The sequence below is a fragment of the Mizuhopecten yessoensis genome, unplaced genomic scaffold (genome assembly GCF_002113885.1).
Source record: "Mizuhopecten yessoensis strain PY_sf001 unplaced genomic scaffold, ASM211388v2 scaffold11179, whole genome shotgun sequence".
Classification (NCBI taxonomy): Eukaryota; Metazoa; Mollusca; class Bivalvia; order Pectinida; family Pectinidae; genus Mizuhopecten; species Mizuhopecten yessoensis.
In genome coordinates this window covers 486,948-510,716 of record NW_018408919.1, presented here as the reverse complement: position 1 = coordinate 510,716, position 23,769 = coordinate 486,948, and the positions used below count along the sequence as shown (strand labels likewise).

Below are 23,769 nucleotides of genomic sequence, written 5' to 3'. Positions count from 1 at the left end.
GGCGATTTGAACCCAATATTGGTGGTTGGTGGAAAATCTGGTACAGGTTGGTAGACTAATATTAGTGAGTGATAGGTGTACTATGGGCGATTTGAACCCAATATTGGTGGTTGGTGGAAAATCTGGTACAGATTGGTGAACTAATATTAGTGGGTGATAGGTGTACTGTGGGTGATTTGAACCCAATATTGATGGTTGGCGGAAAATCTGGTACAGATTGGTGGACTGATATTAGTGGGTGATAGGTGTACTGTTGGTGATTTGAACCCAAATTGGTGGTTGGTGGAAAATCTGGTACAGATTGGTGGACTGATATTAGTGGGTGATAGGTGTAATTTGAACCCAATATTGGTGGTTGGTGGAAAATCTTATACAGGTTGGTGAACTAATATTGGTGGGTGATAGGTGTACTGTGGGTGATAGGTGTACTGTGGGTGATAGGTGTACTGTGGGTTATTTGAACCCAGTACATGTACTGGTGTAGTACAAACGTAAATTCTGTGTTCAAGCCCAATTTCTTGTCTGGTGATGAGTTAATAAAACTTTACATGTTGTAAAGGATTTGGAAGGAATTTGAGAGTGATTCAAAACCAGATACTGACTTCATTGTTTACACTGAACGTTTTGGTTGTGTCACATGATTTAAGTGAGTTACAAGAAAGTTGCTTTCTGCTCAGAATATGTGCTTAAATGGATTCATAAATACAGGCCCCTGTTTTTTGTGAAACCTTGGGGTAGATGGATGTTTGGAGGCCCAGCAATTGTGGGTAACAGGAACTCAAGTATCAATTGGCATTGGGCGGCCTAGTATTGATAGATGTTCAGATATCCTGTATTTGCGGGTGTTGGGAAGCAAAGTGCATATTTTGCTTGACAGCTAAGGTGGAGCCAAAGCAAGTGTTGTCATGGCTACTGTTTAAATGATTGGAAGCGCAGAATTTGCTGATTGCATTTTCTAGATTGACAGACAGTGGAGGTTTCCTAATTGTGAGGCGTTCTTGTCGCACCCTGACCAATCTACGTAGAACAGAATTCACTTTGATGTCACATTGCACGCTGGGCTACCGACACTAGATATTGGTCATGATGGCTATTGAGTTTTTGCTGCCTGTCCTTGGGAATGCAAAAAAAATTCCTCTCTCCTCACGACACTTAATTGAATGAGTTTCCTTAAATGGTGTGAACAAGAGGCTTTATTGCTTTCAGTTAATTATTGATTTGATGATAAACGAATTTGCCATTAAATTATCAGAAGAAATCGGAATACACAGATAGTGACCTTGGCAACAGTGAATTTCTTATCATAAAAATCAATGACCTTCCTTTTTTTTACGGTTTAATGTTCGTTTAAACGTTCAATTTCCTAGTTTGTACTGTACCCATTGTAGGTTGTCAAGGTCACAGGGGTCAAAGTTCAAAATATTGTGACGTTGTCCACCACGATTATTAAACAACTTAATCACTTCTGAAAGGCGGATTATTTGTTGACAAATGATCATACTTGGGTGAAGCTTGACTGAGCAGAGGATTATTGGATTGTATTGTAACAGCTTTTTATTTTCCCCTTTTTTTGAGGAAAATATATTGGTACAATAACAAGACGTCTAGGCATCGTGTCATGATGGCGAAAACTGTTACTTTGCTGCAATATTTCAGTACAATTGGTTTTTTGTATTTTTAGTTTTTCTGCAATCAACCTTTTCCCAGAAATATCAGTGTAATTGGCAAAAAGTTCAGTATTGTATGAAGTTTGGTTTACTGTATGCCGTGAAATTTTCGTTTCATTCTTTTAAAAGAAACTTTTTTAATGTTACAGTATAAAAGAAGACGACGAAGATTTCAGTGATTCAAATGATCAACATTCGGTAAGTCTTTATCTATAATATTGATGTGTCCATCCCATAATACCCATACATCTGTAGACCTCCATCCCATAATACTTATGTGATGTTTCAGTAAAATCTCCACCCCATATCATCCATACACCAGTAAAATCTCCATCCTATAATATTCATGTATCAGTAAAACCTCCATTCCATAATACCCATACATCAGTAAATCTCCATCCCATAATACTTCTTGCGATGTTTCAGTAAAATTTCCATCCCATAAAATTCATGTATCAGTAAAATCCCAATCCCGTAACGAAAGATGGATTTGTAATTTGTTGCCATTGCAATTTTTGTATTTCCCCCAATTTTCTATTTACGTTGCACTCCCATTTTTAGCCCGAGTCCTTTTCCCAAAATAGCTAAGAAAAGCTCTGATGCTAGTCGAGTAATGACTAGATTGTTCTTTCCTGGCATGACAAAGAGATGGACGTAGTCGTCTAACAACCTGAATCAGATGGATTGACTCCCAGATTAGCATAATTAAGCAAGTCACACGGCGAGTTGGTCTGTAGATGAAACCTAATGAGATCAAGCATTCCAACTTCGTGTGACCTTGTCTTGAGAAATAGCATCAAAGCACCACTATAAAATTGTCAACTTGGGCTAATTACTGAGACTCTTTGTCGCCATGGACGTATTTATATGTTTTTCCCAAATGCGTTTTTGAATATTCATGATAACCGTGATGATGACTGCTTATAAAATATAGTAATTAGTGGTGGTTGTTATTTAATACTTATGAAAAACAACTTATAAAATGTGGGAGAATTTGTGTTATGATATTCAGTCCTGGAAGGGGCTCTGTGGCATTAACTAAAAATGTTACCTTTTACATTTATTTGACTGTCACATAGTTTAGGCATACCAAATAGCTCAAATCTCTGAAAGACAGAAGCCTTACCAAATTGTTCCTAAAAATGTAAAGATTGATTTAAGGTTGAATTTTGAAGGCTACAAGGACACACAGATGTAGAAACTGAATTTTGAAGGCTACAGGGACACAAACATTTGGATTGTAGAAACTGAATTCTGTCAATGGGTTATAGTAAAAATTACTTCGTGAACTGACCAACACGCAAAAAAAGTATCCTGATTCATTCTCTTAGCAAGGTCAAGGTCATGTCTCCAAAACATCAAATTCATATCGGCAGTCAGCATAGTAGAACAGCACTCTTTAAGCTTTCTCTTAGTTGTTATGACAACATCTGTAAGAATTAGATACAGGAAGAATACAGAGGTGACAAGTCAAAGGTCAAGGTCATACATGTATAGGTCAAATTTAATTGAAATGTCAATTTCGCATAAGCAATGAATGGGATGTTTTCAAACAGACTACAGAAGCACATTCTTTGTGAAAGGTTTAAGGTCAAGGTCAGGGCCAAAGGTAATGGAAATCATCCTGCATTTCTTCTTTTTTTCATATCAAAACTTGTGCATATTTTATTTTATGAATATTTTTTTATCTATTTATTCATTATTGATATTTGAATGATAATTTTAATTTTTACTAGGTGTCATTTAAAAATTAGTCATAATTCATGACAATAATAAAAAATTATGCTGAATACACAAAGATATGGAAGTGTTTATCGTTGGGTTCAACCAGTTATTTGTTTTTGTTAGTATATGTACCTGTCTTGTTTAGACCAGGAGCCGTCAAGTTTGGCCTCAATTCATTGTCCAAATTACACACAAGTATCAGCATTGTTAGCTTAACACAAAATTTACATGAAACTTTTGTGTGGAGCAATTTCATAAAAATCGAAATTCAGCCAAAAAACCTCAAAAGCTATTTTATAAAAGACTCAGAATGTAAAAAACTTCTGCAGTCATTTGTTAAAAAAGGGAAAATAATTAATTTTATAATTTGAGTTTATACTTTTTTTTCCCAACCAGTTAAGATAACCAAACTTTAAACTATTTGACCCTACCGCGATTTTGCCATCAAAGGTAGTATTTTAGTCATACAAAAAGCTGAATTTGATGCTTCCCCAGGTAGACTATTGTACTTTCATAGGTAAAATGTGGCTTTGTGGTAAAGTTACAGACAGGGTGGTAATATAAAGATGTTGGGATTACAAAAGGTTGGTCGAGGTTGTCAGAGGTTGGGCAGACTGATGGCCAAAAGTTGCCACATGTGATGACATCTGACATTTGACGAAGTCTGTCATTTGTAGGTCCTGATGCGACGTCATGTCTCTTTGTGTTGTGACTTTACAAGTTTCTAGGGTTTCCGATGATGTGTGGTGTGTCGAATGTATGTCAAGCATCATTCGTTACAGGAATAGCATTGTCGAACAGAAGGTTCCTAACCATTATCGTTTTGTCTATTGTGCCCAAACAATGGTATTTTTAGTTTGTAATTACAAATGTTTGAGAATTGAAATATTTCTTTCATAAAATTTTGTTAGTTGTTTTAGATAGGGTTCAGATCGTTCTTCATTGTACCTATCCCTTTTCCAAAAAATATTTTTCAGATCAGCAGATTTTATAAGACATATTGTAAAGGTTTTTGTTATTTCGAAAAAAATTAATATCAATTGAACTTGAATATCTGCTGGTATGTCAATTTTTGAGAAACTCTCGTTGACCTAGAAAGTTCCTTTAGAGAAATGCCATTTAATTTAAATAAGAAATGTCAATTCAGGCAGAATTTATTTTGACATAGAATATTCCTTAGGAACAATGTCCTTTGCCTTGGTAAATCACTGACAAGGCTATGTCTCATTAAGAACCTGGTAATTCTTAATAAAAAATTTAAATCCTGATATCACATCCAACTACAGTGAAAAAAATCCAAGATCTATCTAGCAAATGACCTATTAACTTTCCAAAACATTGAAATATGAAAATTATCCCCAAAATGTTGAAGCATTTTACACTTTATTATCTCAAAGTTCATATTATTTAATTATAAAAACAAGTCACATTTGTTTTTGATTTCCCCTTTTAAGAAATTTTGAAATTTGAAATTTTGAATTTTAGTGTTGAAAGCTGATCAAGCTTAAGATATATCTGACCTAGGTATTATATTTGAATAAAGAATTGTTATGGTGTCATAATTAGGCATTGATTGTTGTGTCATGTAAGCGTATTCACTCATCCACAAAAAATAATTAAATTTCTAAGACACATAATGGGCTCCACCCCCGCCCAGATAGAAAATGATTGTTTTTTAACGACAGTTTAACTTTGAACTTACGGGACAGGGATTTGCGTCATGGAGTATGAGGCGGTATTATAAATAGCTGTTAGTTTGACATTACATTGTGTAGGCTAGGGTGTGGTCTGGACAGTGTGTTATGTTAGGTTACATGGCTCTGTTTTCCCTCAGGAATTTACCGAATAAATAGACACAAATTACCAACATGCAGATTGTAAATTCTCTGAAACCTAATTTACTTATGATACATAGCTAATAGTGGACAGTCTCCTCTAGACTGTGTCTGGATACAAACACGTTAAGCATTGTAAGCTTTATTGGACATCATATAAAAAGGAAAATGTTTATTTCTAACTATTCAAAACCAGAATAGTTTTCATTATTTGATGCCCATTGGTTTAGCTGTGGGTATTAATATTTTTTAACTTCAGACTGCAATGTTGTATCATTCAAACAATAATTTTGAAGCGTAACATTTAAATAATATGGTGTCTGTCAAGCTGACTGTTAAATGGTACATGGAATTCAGAACAAGTAAAGTATGGGTATTGGCACTTGATTGAGAATGACCCTGAAAGCATTCCAAAGTCCTGGTGAGGGCAGGGCTACACAGAAATGTTTGTAGGTATTACCCTCTACTTTAGGGACACCGGGATGTACCAATGATACTCCGAGCTACAGTATATTCTTCTAATTTCCTATTACCTCTCCTTTCTGTATCCCCTTACTTTCCATTATCTGTTCCCTTATATCTAATGTTTTCCCATTACTGATATCTTCCTCATTTTAAACTACACTCTTTAGCCCCCTACTTCTCAATTTCCCTTCCTGTCTATCCTTCTATCTCCCATTATCTGTCCTCCTCTATATCCCCTACTTGCCCAACAATTGTCTCTTTAATATCCCCTTACTTCCTTTTACCTGTTCCCTCTATATCCCCTTACTTGCCCACTATTTGCCTATTTAATATCTCCCTACTTCCCATAACCTCTCCAAATCTCTATCCTTCTTTCTTATTTCCTGTCCTGCGTAAATCCCACTACTTTCCCATTATCTGTCTCCCATATATCCCCTGCTTCCCCTTACCTGTCTCCCCTATATCCCACCCCTATATCCCTACTTCTTCCTTACTTTTCTTCTCTCTATCCCACTTCTCTATTCTATACCTCCCTTCTACTTCCTTATCACTTCATCCCTTTTCTATCTTTCTCCTCCTTCCCCTTTCTATGTTTTCATTTCATCTTTACCTTAGTTATCCTTTTTCCTTTTATTCCACTTCCATCCACCTTTCTCTCCATTATTTTTTTTTTCTCATGGTCTCCCCTTTGGCCATCTCCTTCTTACCTGTCTTTCAATCTCCCCATTCTTTTCTTTCCAATTGATTTTTTCACCATTCCTTCATCTTCTCTTTGTCTGTCATCACCATCTTCTTGCTTTGCCACTTTTCCTCTTTCTCTCGTTCATCTTTCTTCCCATGTTTTCCTAATCTCTATCAATCTCTTCCCTTCAATTGACACTGTCCTTCGCTCCCCCTTACAAAAAGTAAAGTAAATATATTTGTTTTTTACTTGGGAACAAAAACATTTTTTTCTGAAGCAAAAAGGCTTGAAATGAAGCAAATTCGTAAAATGGATTTTGTTTTACGGTGTTTAAACAAAAACTTGTGTCCTTATCACATTGCACTGGAATGGACAAGATAGTGTAATTGTTTTCTGCTTAATTGATATTCAGGGTTGACAACATTTGAATATATACTCTGCCTTTCCTTAAAGTCTTAGAATTGCTCATGCTCATTTCTGTTTTCTTTAAAATTATGAGAATTTTGAACAGGTTCAATTTTAATTTTAACCTTGGTTATTTCTAATTGTTACTTTAATTGATAAAGTGACCTGAAGTGATTCTCCCCTGAAAGGTGTCGTAAAGATGTAACTATTAACACAGAATGAGGTTGATACCATTGTTTTGTCTACCCAAGTAGTTCATAACTCTAAATTGGTCATCTTGTGGTCAGAAGGATATCACAACCTGTTTCTTGTGTCTTTGATGGCGAAGGGGTATTAACTGTAAATGGAATTTGTCCAGTTATTTACAAATATTGACCACAGCGGCAGGATTAGGGGGTGACCATGATAGAAGTGGGTTAACATGGTGACACAGAGTTAATATTAGCCATGTTTTACTGATAGGAGGTCCTTCTAGTCATGTTCACGTCATGAAAATCAACTTAATTTTGATAAGGATTGATAAAAGGAAAAATCATATTGAAAAATAATTGCTGTGTTTATTAGGCCAATACCTGCAAGTTTTTCAAACTCTTTTAGTTTCAAGACCATGGCAGCAGAAAGTTTGTTACGTAGGTTTCTCTGAAACGGTAACAGGATTGACCTTATTTATACTGATGTTTGCATATATTTATGCCCCCCCCCCCCCCCCCGTTTATTTTATGGGGGGGGACCCATGGCCATCCCTCCCTGTCCCGTTTCACCACTCTAGTAACTTCATTTATGTAAAAGATTTTGTTAAAACCTTATACAAATCATTATTTAAAGGTCATTTATGAGAAAAGCTCAGATGGGTTCATACTTCAGGGTGACAAGGTCAACATCATAGTTACTTTTTGCAGAAATTGTCAAATATAGAATTGGTTTTACATGGCCTTAGGGGCATTCATGCCTGACAGTCTTTTTTTTAGTGTCAAATGATTTACTAGTGACGTTTGTGATTTGCAATTTTGTTACCAAGATCACACTGGACCTATATTGTTAGAAAGGTAAAGAAAAGAACTGCACCTTATAAAATACATGCAATATACATGGACATTTCAAGCTGATGAGGCCCACCTGACTAGCACAAAGCTAAGAATTGGCAAGAAAATTTTGTGTGTTCCAGAAAAGTAAATGTTGTCTCCAAGCACTTGTATTGTCCTTTAGTTACTTAGTTTGATGAGAGTCTACAAGACCATGGTAACCAGTTACCTAGCCTGGTTACCTTGGTAACAAGTTCATGCAAACTTTTTTCTTCTTCAATTTCCTTAAAAAATGAAAAAAACATATTTGTCTTTAATTGAAACATTTTTAATTAAAAAGTCAGAAAGAGTTATTTATAATTGTTAAAGGTTAAATATTTGAGTTTTTCTTCCAAAATCGTGATCCAGACTGAAGGTGTGGAATTTCAATGTATTTGGATTACAGGCTGTACTGTTCAATGCAGAGATTTTTTTTGGATAATTCAGGATAAGTGTTCTAGTAGAACCTGCTTTACTGTAGGACTGTACTTATACTGAGGCAGAAATGTCTGATTGGGTCGGAAGGTGGCTGATCGTAATTTGAGTGACGAGACTGTAGGGAGAGACGAAGAGTGACATTACAATTCCAAAGTCAGTTGTAATTTACACCCTGACGGTAGGATCCTGCGTCATTGTTACTCCGATGTGCCCTGGTACATCACGCTCCGTTTTCCCACAGAGACAGGTTTTGCATGAATATTGCAGAGATCAGATTGGCATGTTAAATTGAGTGAGTTGTAGGTCTTACCGACTGTATATTTTCTGCTCATCTCCCTAGAGGGCGCTAGTTGATGTTACCAACTTCATTGATGGTTTCCCCTTCATTGGGCGCTGGTAGTCCGTCAAAGTTTCAACATCTTGGTATCCCCCAAGGGGGCGCTAGTTGAATTTTCATAGTTTTCAATATATCTTGCTTCCTAGGGGACCAGTAAGTTGTGGTGCATGCTAGAATTTATGAGTTGGAATCTAAGACTTCCTGTGATGTTCAGTTGTCAATGGGTTTGCACCTCATTTAACTGTAACCTGCTGGGTCTCTTAAAGTGCTACTTACCTACACTTCTTCAGGTTTACTTCCAGGGAAATTTGTGCTCCAACAGAGCAAATGGGACATTTTTTTCTGAAACAAACAAGTCTTGAACTGAAGCAAATTTGTAAAATGAATTTTGTTTTACGGTGTTTAAACAAAAACTTGTGTCCTTATCACATTGCATTGGGATGGACAAGATAGTGTAATTGTTTTCTGCTTAATTGATACTCAGGGTTGACAACATTTGAATACTCTGCCTTGCGTTAAAGTTTTAGAATTGCTCATGTGAACAGACCTATGTGTGTTGTCAAATTTATAAACGACTGTTCATAAAACTTGTGTATATAATCTAAACTGCTGCACGTTGCAAGTATTTTTCATATTCATTATTCATGTCGAAAAACGACAAAGAAACCACATAGCCCTGGTAAGCTTATAATTGATCAACACTATCTTATTTAGGCCTTTTTTGACTTGTAGCAAAAAAAAAGTGTGACATTGTTTAAAACAAAACAAAATACCGAAATTTAGCAGGAACCCATTTTCAATCATTTATAAATAATTATTTAGAAACTTTTTAAATTAAAAAAACTGCTTCGATTCTCATTTCAGATTTGAACATCATAATATAATCATCTTCACATTTATCACAAGTTATTATAACAGATTTAAGAATGTAGCTTCCATGAAAATTTCACTATTTAGTTTCAGGGTAATTAATGCCTGGGTAAAATACTCATTTGCTTGAAGGTATTTTCAATGGATGAAAACGATGTGTGATTTGACATCTTCGCACTGTTTTGGTACCTTTCTATTACATCGCACCAATGGATGAAATTTAGGTAAAAACAGACCAACAAAGAGACTAAAAATATATTAATGGTCAGATAATTCTCGTCCCAATTGACGGCAAGTCAGTTTACATTTTGCCATGATTCGACTTGTGAATACACAGCTGTGTGTAGCTTAGACGGAAAGTGTCGTCAGGTCGAAAGATATTGTTGTAATCTGTGATTAGGACCGCATAACGTAGGTTTTCAGCAAAGCCACATGGAGATGTTATAACAGCCATGCTGCAGAATTATGTAGGCAGGTTCATTGACCTAGGAGAAAGGTGTGGTAGAATTGAAACCTTTTTTTACTGAATGCTGACCTTGGCAATGACATGAGAATTGCATGGCCTAATTAAGGTTGGATCAGTAGCACCGTGATTGACCAATGTGTCCATGCTGGTAATAAGTTCGCCCCTATGTGTATGGCCGTTATTGATAAACCTGTTACAAACTTTGACCAAGAAGATAGAAGTCCTTGATTCCGACCTGAACCCGAAGGCTTCGTAATTGTCTGTAGAATGGCAGAACCCTATTAACAATGAGACCTAGTTTTCGCTCAACAAATGATTAACTCATATTTCCAAAATACACGAAAGAAGTTTAAAGTATCTCAGAATTTCTCAATTTAAAAAAAAAAATTACAATCTTTTTTCAAAATGTTTTGAAATTTCTATGATTTTCAAAACAAGAATAGTCAAAATGTCTTTAAAGTACCTATTTTATGAATAAATGGATTAAATGTCTTAATTTTTGTGTGGGTGTGTTTGTTGTCAATTGGATGATGCAGATTAATCCTCATACAGGAAAATTTATTTCATGGCTTTTAAATTAAAAAAAAAAAGTTGTTAAAAAGTTTGCATTTACTTTGACGCAAATTTAAACGTGAAACATCTGCTAGTAAAGTGCATCGCTGAAGTGTTTAAAACTGAGCTGTATGATATACAACATGGTATAAACCTGAGCTGTATAATATACAACATGGTATAAACCTGAGCTGTATAATATACAACATGGTATAAACCTGAGCTGTATAATATACAACATGGTATAAACCTGAGCTGTATAATATACAACATGGTATAAACCTGAGCTGTATAATATACAACATGGTATAAACCTGAGCTGTATAATATACAACATGGTATAAACCTGAGCTGTATAATATACAACATGGTATAAACCTGAGCTGTATAATATACAACATGGTATAAACCTGAGCTGTATAATATACAACATGGTATAAACCTGAGCTGTATAATATACAACATGGTATAAACCTGAGCTGTATAATATACAACATGGTATAAACCTGAGCTGTATAATATACAACATGGTATAAACCTGAGCTGTATAATATACAACATGGTATAAACCTGAGCTGTATAATATACAACATGGTATAAACCTGAGCTGTATAATATACAAAATGGTATAAACCTGAGCTGTATAATATACAAAATGGTATAAACCTGAGCTGTATAATATACAAAATGGTATAAACCTGAGCTGTATAATATACAAAATGGTATAAACCTGAGCTGTATAATATACAAAATGGTATAAACCTGAGCTGTATAATATACAAAATGGTATAAACCTGAGCTGTATAATATACAAAATGGTATAAACCTGAGCTGTATAATATACAAAATGGTATAAACCTGAGCTGTATAATATACAACATGGTATAAACCTGAGCTGTATAATATACAAAATGGTATAAACCTGAGCTGTATAATATACAAAATGGTATAAACCTGAGCTGTATAATATACAAAATGGTATAAACCTGAGCTGTATAATATACAAAATGGTATAAACCTGAGCTGTATAATATACAAAATGGTATAAACCTGAGCTGTATAATATACAAAATGGTATAAACCTGAGCTGTATAATATACAAAATGGTATAAACCTGAGCTGTATAATATACAAAATGGTATAAACCTGAGCTGTATAATATACAAAATGGTATAAACCTGAGCTGTATAATATACAACATGGTATAAACCTGAGCTGTATAATATACAAAATGGTATAAACCTGAGCTGTATAATATACAAAATGGTATAAACCTGAGCTGTATAATATACAAAATGGTATAAACCTGAGCTGTATAATATACAAAATGGTATAAACCTGAGCTGTATAATATACAAAATGGTATAAACCTGAGCTGTATAATATACAAAATGGTATAAACCTGAGCTGTATAATATACAAAATGGTATAAACCTGAGCTGTATAATATACAAAATGGTATAAACCTGAGCTGTATAATATACAAAATGGTATAAACCTGAGCTGTATAATATACAACATGGTATAAACCTGAGCTGTATAATATACAAAATGGTATAAACCTGAGCTGTATAATATACAAAATGGTATAAACCTGAGCTGTATAATATACAAAATGGTATAAACCTGAGCTGTATAATATACAAAATGGTATAAACCTGAGCTGTATAATATACAAAATGGTATAAACCTGAGCTGTATAATATACAAAATGGTATAAACCTGAGCTGTATAATATACAAAATGGTATAAACCTGAGCTGTATAATATACAAAATGGTATAAACCTGAGCTGTATAATATACAAAATGGTATAAACCTGAGCTGAATAATATATAAAATGGTATAAACCTGAGTTGTATAATATACAAAATGGTATAAACCTGAGCTGTATAATATACAACATGGTATAAACCTGAGCTGTATAATATACAACATGGTATAAACCTGAGCTGTATAATATACAAGATGGTATAAAACTGAGCTATATAATATACAAGATGGTATAAAACTGAGCTATATAATATACAACATGGTATAAACCTGAGCTGTATAATATACAAGATGGTATAAAACTGTGCTATATAATATACAAGATGGTAAAACATGAGCTATATAATATACAACATGATATAAACCTGAGCTATATAATATCCAAGATGGTAAAACCTGAGCTATATAATATACAACATGATATAATCCGTAGCTATATAATATACAACATGGTATAAACCTGCGCTGTATAATATACAAGATGGTATAAACCTGAGCTGAATAATATATAAAATGGTATAAACCTGAGTTGTATAATATACAAAATGGTATAAGCCTGAGCTGTATAATATACAACACGGTATAAACCTGAGATGTATAATATACAAAATGGTATAAGTCTTGAGCTGTATAATAAACAAAATGGCATAAAACTGAGCTGTATAATATAAAACATGGTATAAACCTGAGCTGTGTAATATACAACATGGTATAAACCCGAGCTGTATAATATACAAAATGGTATAAGTATTGAGCTGTATAATAAACAAAATGGCATAAAACTGAGCTGTATAATATAAAACATGGTATAAACCTGAGCTGTGTAATATACAACATGGTATAAACCTGTATAAAACTGAGCTATATAATATACCACATGGTATAAACCTGAGCTGTATAATATACAACAAGGTATAAACATGAGCTGTATAATATACAACATGGAATAAACCTGAGCTGTATAATATACAGAATGGTATAAAACTGAGCTGTATAATATAAAACATGGTATAAACCTGAGCTGTATAATAAACAACATGGTATAAACCTGAGCTGTGTAATATACAACATGGTATAAACCTGCGCTGTATAATATACAAGATGGTATAAACCTGAGCTGAATAATATACAAAAGGGTATAAACCTGAGTTGTATTATATACAAAATGGTATAAAACTGAGCTGTATAATATACAAAATGGTATAAGTCTTGAGCTGTATAATAAACAAAATGGTATAAAACTGAGCTGTATAATATACAACATGGTATAAACCTGAGCTATATAATATACAACATGATATAATCCGTAGCTATATAATATACAAGATGGTAAAACCTGAGCTATATAATATACAACATGGTATAAACCTGATCAGTATAATATACAACATTGTATAAACCTGAGCTGTATAATATACAAAATGGTATAAAACTGAGCTGTATACAAAATGGTATAAAACTGAGCTGTGTACAAAATGGTATAAACCTGTTTGAATTTGAGTACCCCTTGGTGCACAGAAGCTTTGTGTATGAAAGAATAGACCAGATTGTAGGTAGCTCAGCTCTGGTGGTTTACACTTGATAGAATGATAGATGGCCAGGGATTGGAGATATGGCTATCTGAGACAGCTACTGACATCTCGAGATTAGAGGCTATTACTTTCACATGTTGCTAGCATTATCTCCCCTTGCAAGAGCTTCCTGGGTAACCATGGAGAGCCATTTCAAGTCCCCTAGCATCCTGGACAGGTACAAGGAATCCTGCCTCAAGGACAGCGGTCCAAGTCACGTCAACATGATTTATACTGGCCATTGTATTATAACAACTGAACATAGCATTAAATTTAAAATTCAATATTCGTTTTTTTAGTCTTTCAGGATTTATTTTTTTATGATGTCAGTCTTGTACATGAAATTTTATTGGAATAACTCTACCATTTATGTTTTTATGAAAAGTAAAATGTTTGTCAATTGTTGAACATAAAGTACAGACATAATGTTGAATGACCAAGTTCTTTGGATTAAGTGAGAAATATTTGTTGTATCGGTGGTTTACAAAATTTTAAATAAAATTCTACTAATATTATAAAAATAAAATTAAAACATCACATCAGGATTTTCTTGAGATGAAGAAAATGGTCTTTGAAATCAATTACTTTGTTAATAAATTTAATATCATTTTCATTTAAAAAAAAAAAAAAAAGAAATATTGACTGAAATTATTTTGTTTTATTTAGCTTCATTGAAACTCTTTCTGTATAATCCCATTCAATGGAATAAATGGATGTAGTGTCGGTTATGTATGGTATTTTAGTGGATATTAGTGGCCCATGGATTGATATTGTATGGGATTTTTCGGATATAACGCCTTTGTATTGATTTTCTTAGTATTTTGAGGGATATAAGGGCCCTTTTGTAAATTTTGTATGGTATTTTTGTATATATTTGAGTGGTCCATTGTTTGATATTGTATAGAATTTTGTGGTTGAGAGAGGCCTTTGGATTGGTTTTGTTAGTATGTTTAGGGATATATCAGAGCCCTTTGACAGATTATGCATGGTATTGTTGAGGGTATAAGTGGCCTATGGATTGTTGTATGTGTTACAGAGGTTTCATGATTAGGTCACTGAGTCATTTAGCAAAATTCCTTCTGTCATAAGGACTTGCAACTTGTATTTTTTGTTGCATTTTAAATCTCATTTCAGGTTAGATCAGTCATGTGACAAATTCAACAACCTGTAATATATGTTGTAGGTGAACAGCTGATATCATTCCCGAAATGACCTTCACCCCGACCTTAGCTAGAAGCCATTAAAATGTCTGAGGTCATTAAGATGTAAATGTCACTTGTTTAAATGTCAATTTGCCTTTGATATATGTGTAGTGTGTCAGATCTATGTGCATATGTCATTCTGCTCTTGGGAACCAAGGGACTGACGGCGGGCTCATTTCCATGGTTACCTGTGATTTTTTTATTAAACATTTTCCTGTTGGGATTCAATAGCAGTCTTAAGCTTTCTGCTCTAAAGAACCAGGGGGCTGAGAACAGGCTTATCCCTGTGGTTACTTGTGAACTGTCTTAAGCTTTCTAGTCTGGGGATCCAGGGACTGAGGAGGGACTTTTCAACATGGCAAAACACTTTGTATAGGTCTTAAAGATTGGTTGTCTTAGGGCTACTCTTGTTGCCATGGATACAAAGTGGACATGTGATCTTTAGAAATCATATCTTGTAAGGAACACTTTGTAACTGAAAACAAAAGTTTGCTTCAAGAATCAAAGTCATCTTCAATTCAGCCACCATTGGTTAAGAAAATTGGTTGTTTATCATATTATGAATTTGAAAAAGTTCACAGTTGGTTTAAAATAAAAAGATTAAGTATATTTAATTGCCCAACATTCTATTTATTTATTGGACCGGTGAGTTTATGTAACCGTTCTAATATGCTTCTTTGAAATCCCAAAATATGTGAAGTCTGGCCAATTATGCAATTTGGCATGTGATCAACTGTATTTATCACCTTATGAACTCCACAACATTCAAAAATAGAATTCCTTGTAGAACGTACATAGACCAGGCAGTTTTTTCCCTTGTGTTTGTTTTCTGATAATTCTGTTTATTACCCTACACAACTACTTCTGGTTAGTCCTGCTACCAGCGAACAAAGTGTTTTATCCTCCTGTGGCCCTGGCTTACAGATAGATAGTCATGTTGGCACTTTTACAGAAATATGATATGAATTTGTATAAAAATTTATAATGGTTATTATATTAGATCGTCAAAAATTTGAAAATAATAAAAAAAACCACGATAGAAACAGAAAGAAGTTTATCAGTGGGTTAATGTGCCTTTAACCAAATAGCTTCAGAAATTATGCTTTGTGGTGCATGCTGGGAGAATTTAACTAGAGTTAAAAAAAAAAAAAATTAAAGAAAAGGAATAAATAGGTGAATATAGTATGCCTTTTATTAGAAAAATATTTACCTTATCTTCTTTAAAAATCTTCACCATTCAAATGTTGTCTGGTAATAAGCCCATCCCTCTGTTCCAGCTGTGAATGGAACTGATGCATGTTCTAAAGCATTAAACTCAGATGATCTCTAAATAGAGTTGGTTTCTTAAGCAAATTTGACAGTACACACAATATCTGTGATTTTTGTAACAGTTATATTTAAATATTCGAATCAGTATTACCCAATAAATTAGCTTTACATTATTTGATTAAAGTACACATTCTTTTGTTATCGTTACATGTATTATCAATTAATAAACCAAGACAATTGACATGTTCTTAGTTTCAAACTCTTTTGCTTTGGAGATGCACTTCACAGTTAAGGTAGCATGTATCCTTAAGTCATCTATTGTTAATGGAAGACTGTTTTCCACTGTAGATGCTGAACCTGTTACTTACTGCTTGCTTATAAAGTTTCAAAAGTTCCAGGATGGGAAGGGTAGACATTTTATGTATAATTACAGAAAATTTCCTGAATTTCTCACATGCTTCCTTTAATAGAGTTTACACTTATCATTTTCTAAATTGCTCTTAAGAAAATATTTGAACAAGTGTAAATATGCAAGTTCTAATATAAGTGCTGATTTTGTTCATTCTAGAAAGTTCGAAGTCTCTTGAAAATCTGATGAAGCAGTTTCTGTGTTATCTAAGTATGATTGATTAAAAGTTTTGAAATGTGTAACTGTTTTTAAATCATCAGTAGACGATATAGTATAAATAATTGGTAACGTAAGTTTTGAGTGCAATGATTAGGGTGATATCAATTTTGGAACATGGAAGTATTTTTTGAAGTTTCAGTAGCCAGCTCTGTAATTTCATGTAATTAAGCGGTAAAGGTTTCACCAAGAGGTTAANGGGGGGGCAGTGTCAGTGTCTGAAGGTATAAGAAGCAGGGTGCCATCTTATGTAAGACAGAAATCATGCATAGGTGTGGGATGACTGTTTCTTGTCTGTTCGTCACACAAAAAACAATTGAAGGATGTCACATTTCATAATCAAATGACATAATATTTTAGCTTTGAATCAACATATTGGGTTCTTTTCTCCCCATATCAGTTGCATTTGGTTTGCACTGAAGACAACTCTTGGGAAAAAAAATGTTGCATATGTATGAGGGAATATAGAAATTGTACACCAAAGTGAATCTTGTTTGGTTAAGACAACTTTACTGAAAAAAGTTCATGCTGTTAGGAGCTGTGCCAAGCTGTGTAGATATTCAAGTCTATAAAAATGCCAATTTCATTTTTCGATATTAAATTTTTCAATTCATTTTCGATAAGATTTTTGCATTACGACCAAGTAATTTATTTTCAAGATTAAACAAATACTTAGTATGGAAAAAAATTCAAAAAAGAAAAATGTTATGCTGAACTGAATTGTTTAGTTACAACTTAGAAGTTGACAAATTCAGTATTTTTGAGTAAAGTAGAATTATTGGTTTGATGAAGGATGGCGGTGGAGGATGCGGGCTGCCATGAAAGGGAGACATTACCCAGAGGTGAGTTGTTGGATCCTCTCCAGCCTCCGAAACCTCCCCCTCCTGACCTTGTCCCCTTTTATCTCTTCCAGTGAATAGGGAGTCATGTGATAGGCTTGATAAACGGCTTAAATGATGGAAATATCACATCCATGTTTTGCTATTTTATAGGACAAAACAGCGAGAGTGATAACCATCGGGTCAGAGTAATCACTTGATCACTGTAGTAACGCAGTCGGGCTGCCACTCTTGTGTTCCTCAAATTGTTTTACTGCGTTAAATTATGTAAAGCTATCCTTTAAGCATGTGTGTACTTTGTACCCCTATCGGTGGTTTAGGTGAGCTACGGAGGCTTGGCTGGGTTTGGTTGCGGAGGCTGTACTTGCTGTGGCTACTTGAGGGACTTATTTGTACCCTCACCATTGGTAATAGTGCCTGGCAAGACTGTATGGTAACTTACTTATGAGGCTATACAGAATTTTATGATGAGACTAAATGTAGTTTACTTATAAAGCTGGTGGATTAAAGCAGGTAAAGATGAAAGGTAATTTACAGATAAACCTGTTAAGTAATTAACTTCTAAAGATGTAGTGTACCTTACAGGTGGTTAAGGTGTAGGGTAATATACATGTGGTAAAGGTGTTGGGTAATATACAGGTGGTAAAGGTGTAGGGTAATATACAGGTGGTAAAGGGGTAGGGAAATTTACAGGTGGTAAAGGTATAGGGTAATATACAGGTGGTTAAGGTGTAGGGTAATATTCATGTGGTAAAGGTGTAGGGTAATATACAGGTGGTAAAGGGGTAGGGTAATATACAGGGGGTAAAGGTGTAGGGTAATTTACAGGGGGTAAAGGTGTTGGGTAATATACAGGTGGTAAAGGTGTAGGGTAATTTAGAGGTGGTAAAGGTATAGGGTAATATACAGGTGGTAAAGGTATAGGGTAATATACAGGGGGTAAAGGTGTAGGGTAATATACAGGGGGTAAAGGTGTAGGGTAATATACAGGGGGTAAAGGTGTAGGGTAATACACAGGTGGTAAAGGTGTAGGGAAATATACAGGTGGTTAAGGTGTAGGGTAATATACATGTGGTAAAGGTGTAGGGGAATATACAGGTGGTAAAGGTGTAGGGTAATTTACAGGTGGTAAAGGTATAGGGTAATATACAGGTGGTAAAGGTATAGGGTAATATACAGGTGGTAAAGGTGTAGGGTAATACACAGGTGGTAAAGGTGTAGGGTAATATACAGGTGGTAAAGGTGTAGGGTAATTTACAGGTGGTAAAGTTATAGGGTAATATATACAGGTGGTAAAGGTGTAGGGTTATTTATATTTGAGGTTGTAGGTTAATTTACATGTAAAGCTGTATGCTATTTTTCTCAAGTTACATGTAAGTGTAGGGTAGTTTACTAATGAGTTATTTTGTTTATTTAAGTGTCACACATTGATTCATAAATAAGGTTTCCATGTTAAAATACAATTGAAAGATTCAGTATCTGGTTACATTGACTTATTGGACATGATTTCACATTTAAATCCAGAATATATAATAATTAAAATAAATTTACTACTGAGGCTGTAGGTAGCTCTATCTGTGAAGCTGTAGGGTAACTTACCGGTAATTTACAACTGTGACAGGTAAATGTTTCTTCAGATAGTTAAAAATCAACCTTAACGAAAAGTGCTTGAATTCCCCCCTCCTCTAATGGTTTTTTCTTGATCAGAGATTGTACAGGTATTCATAAATCTTTACATTTATTAGCACAGAAAGCTGTTAACATGTCCGCACACAGACAGGTATCCAGATTGGGATGTTTTGTGTACGATTTACCAGGTTTACTGTGCTTGTCTGGAGAAATCTGTTGCCAGAGGCTAAAACCGATTTGCTGTTAACATTGGTAGAAGTTCATCTGTCACAGGACCAGTCATTCAGTTGGTCAGTTGACTGGTCAGTCACTGGATTGATTCTAATTCTCTTAAACCTCCTGGACATCCGTCTTCTAATCTCTCTGATGACACGCAGTCAACATGTCATGAACCCAACAGCTGATCTCAGTAGCGAAAATTGCATACATTTGTATTTGTGTGAAATAAGAGGCAAAAAGGTCCTGTATTGGCTTGTCTGATAAAGTCTATATATATGTTTTCTATTACCAGAATTTTATCTATGTCATTCATTCGTAAACTAGCTATATGGAAGAAGTGATCTTTTTCCTTGCTAATCAAATTAGGAAAACATACATGTTCCTACATATTTTATAATATACCGTATTTATCCAGCAATAAGCCCATGCTTGGTAATAAGCCCACCAATATATATTGCAGTTAGAAAGAAATGCCAACAAAATCTTTTTCATTGTCCTGTGATAAACCCATCCCCCTACATTTAGTCAGAGATATTGTGCTGGCCCCCAACACGGAATTAGTAAGAAAAACTTGTTCAAACCTTGTCGTCAGTTGCAGCATAGCCACAACTTTACATATTATTTGTGGCTTGAAGTAATTGCGTCTTGATTTATTCCAGTAAGAACACCAGTCCATTAGAGGATTGGCTTCCGATGTTGGTGATACCTGTTTTTACAGCTTGGTAGACTAGGGTTATTTAAACTTGTTTACTCAGCCTGGTAGGCTAGGGTTATTTAAACTTGTTTACTCAGCCTGGTAGGCTAGGGTTATTTAAACTTGTTTACTCAGCCTGGTAGGCTAGGGTTATTTAAACTTGTTTACTCAGCCTGGTAGGCTAGGGTTATTTAAACTTGTTTACTCAGCCTGGTAGGCTAGGGTTATTTAAACTTGTTTACTCAGCCTGGTAGGCTAGGGTTATTTAAACTTGTTTACTCAGCCTGGTAGGCTAGGGTTATTTAAACTTGTTTACTCAGCCTGGTAGGCTAGGGTTATTTAAACTTGTGTTGCATTTTTTTTTATGTCTTATTAAGATTTAGCAGGGAGAGGGGGGGGGGGGATTAGTTGAGGGTTGAGTTGAATTGAGTTGAGGTATGGGGGTTGGCGATTCCATAATAACATGTTTGACCCTATGTAGTGGTGTTTTGTAGATTAATTGGGGGTTACAGAGTCAGACCCAACACAGATAAACAGCATGTTACTTCTACTTCTGTGTTTTACTAATTGCTTTATGAATCACATCAAGTAAATATTAACAGCAGCTTCTTAACTAACAAGCCTGCTCATTCAACGTGTTGTTAGCTTATTGATAGGTAAAACACACAAAAAATGATAATTGATTTGAAATGAATATTAGAAAATTCATAAAACATTTGTACATATTGAAAATAGGAAGTTACCACATGAACCTAGAGAGCAGAAATTTATAATGGACAGATATTTCAGCTTAGTTATGAAAATTTGATGAGAAAGAAACACATTTTTGTTTGTTAATTAAGCTGAGTAAGCTTTGAGTTAATGATGATGGTTGATCTCAGAAAGGGGCGGGGTCCCTTGCTTTGCCTATCAGTGCTATAATGGTAGGTTTGTGAGTCCATGTTCCTATTCCATGGTGTCCGGTTATCTGTGAAGTTTCCTGTTTGGAATATATAGGTTATATATATAGTTATGATGTACCTTGTAAACACAACATCCTTTTGACCTCTGTCAGTGTTATGCGGTGTAGATTGAAAATATCGCAAGGGAGGGGTTACTTCAATGAAAGGAATGTTTCTCATCAAGATACATGTTTATAAGCTATAACAAGTTATTTTTATCTTTTTTTTTATGGATATAAAGTTAAGATATTTCATATTTTTTAAGTGCAAGAAAAAGTTGTTAGGTCATTCTATTTTTTTTTTTCTTTTCAAGATCTTGTTTTCCAAAACATTGCCAGAAGTGGTAATTTATCATTGATCCAAACAACTTTAAATTTAATTTCAAAAAGCCCAATTAGACAGATAGTCTGACCAATATGTTGTATAAACAGTGTGTCAGATAAGAAAGGTAGTCTGACCAATCTGTTGTTTCTTCAGAATGTCAGATTAGACAGGTAGTTTGACCAATCTGTTGTATCTACAGGGTGTCAGATCAGACAGGTAGTCTAACTAATCTGTTGTTTCTTTAGAATGTCAGATTAGACAGGTAGTTTGACCAATCTAACTAGTACATTGTATATACAGGGTATCAGATTTAGACAGGTAGACATATCAATAGGTTGTAATCTTTAGGGTATCAGATTAGGCAGGTTTCATTGCCAACAGCAGTGTTTGGGGTAACATCAGATTCATTTTGCCCAGATAAGAAGCAAAGAAAATGGTATGCAAACAACAGTTATGATTTTTGAATGAAATAAAATAATTTTAAAAATATTTGATATCAACTTTTCTTTTTTTTTGGGTATGTATATTGAGACACATTTATGTCCTCCTAAATCATGACCAGTCTGGAACAGCTGATAAATGTGTGAACATTTTCACATGATGTGTTTTTAATTTCCGCTACCCCACTGTATGTTGTGAGTGGAATATGGTGAGGTTTATAGGGGGTCGAGTTACTGTGGGAGTTGTCTGGGGGGTAACGATACCCTGCCTTCCTGTTTTATAAAGCTACTGTAAGCTTGAAAAGTGATTATGTAATATAGAAAAATAATAGTTTTACACAAAATATTGGTAAAATTATTCTTTTCAATGTTTTAGTCTGATTTTGGGCATTTTTAATTCTCACACTATATGTTTTCGTTTTCAGATTAAAAAAATCTCAGAAATTTTAAAAGCAGTATATGTGATGACAAAATACCATAAAGTTTGTGTTACTGAACTAGTATATGAGGCACCCTACATAGAACTGGCTAGACACACTATTTCAAGAACATCTCCAGCACATTTCAGTAAATTAATGTGGAAATTCAAGATATAGTGCTTTATCTTTCAAAATTGGTGGGTAGAAAAATTCAAAAAAAATCATGTGGACTCATTTTGGTCACTTCAATGTCTGTGTCTAAAGGTGTTTTGACGAGAATTCATTTGTTGTGAAAAATCAAGGAAAAGGAGGATTAGGATGGTATGTACTGTGTCAAAAAAAGTGTTAAGAACCTAAATTTCATCAATATTTGAATGTTACTGTGAAGTAAATAAAACAATAGAAGCATTTTTTACCTGTCTATACCAAACGTATTTTACCTGTTTATACTAAATGGTTAGCTGTCTATGCTAAACATTATTTTACCTGTCTATACTGAACATGGTTTTATCTGTCTATACCAAACATGATTTTACCTGTCTATTCTGTACATATTTTACCTGTCTATACTGAACAAAATTTAGCTTGAAACATTTTCACCTGTCTTTATTGAACTTAAGAGTTCCCTTTACTGTGTCAATTGTCTATACTGCACATACTTTCACCGTCTATACTGGACATACTTTCCAAGTTAATTGAGGTATATACATAAAGGTGTTTGATGCTTTGTGTTAGGACATTGTAGGAGGAGCTGGGGCGCCACATAAAGATAGAAGAGAGTAACAGGGTTAATTTACTTTTTATCTGGTGGTTGAGTATTATTCAAATAAGTAGTTACTCTCAAAAGTTCATGCCAAGACAAATCTTAACCTCTTTTAAAACAGTTGTTATGGTGATCCGAATAGAATGGGATGACGTCACTAAGGAGTGGAAGTGACCTGTGTAGTGGGAGGAGGGTTGTGGTTCGTTGATGGTGGGGGAACATTAATGGAGAAGACTAGAGCACTCTAAGGGGTTTATTTGGTGGGGGTAAGGGGGAAGGATTGAAAAGTGACAGGAGACACACGAGAGGGGTTAGGTCTTGATTGGGAATGAGCTGGGGGTCATTTGTTGGGGGGGGGGAAGGGAGGGGGTACACTAGTTGGATAGGGAGATTGCATGCAAATTTGATGGGCATATTTGATGGGTAAGAGATGAAAATGGAAGCATGCTAGTGGGAAAGTAAGGGGATAGGATGTTTCATGAAAGGGGTCATGACAGGAGTGTGTGGAAGCACGCTCACTAGTGGGATATAAGGGGGATTTAGTGTTTTATGAAAGGGG

At 34.6% G+C, this 23,769-nt stretch overlaps 1 protein-coding gene across 2 annotated transcripts in view; it reads left to right on the top strand.

Moving 5' to 3' along the window:
• Positions 1-23,769, top strand: part of LOC110440381 (Krueppel-like factor 3) — a 62,956-nt gene that overhangs the window by 4,052 nt on the left and 35,135 nt on the right. The window contains exons 1-2 of one of the 2 annotated variants that reach the window (XM_021483435.1): positions 1,817-1,865; positions 17,735-17,784. In XM_021483435.1, coding sequence (XP_021339110.1) covers positions 17,749-17,784 — 36 coding nt within the window. In that variant the 5' untranslated portion in view covers positions 1,817-1,865; positions 17,735-17,748. Of the gene's footprint in view, positions 1-1,816; positions 1,866-17,734; positions 17,785-23,769 lie in introns of those variants that run through there. The other variant, XM_021483433.1, reaches the window with a different exon arrangement.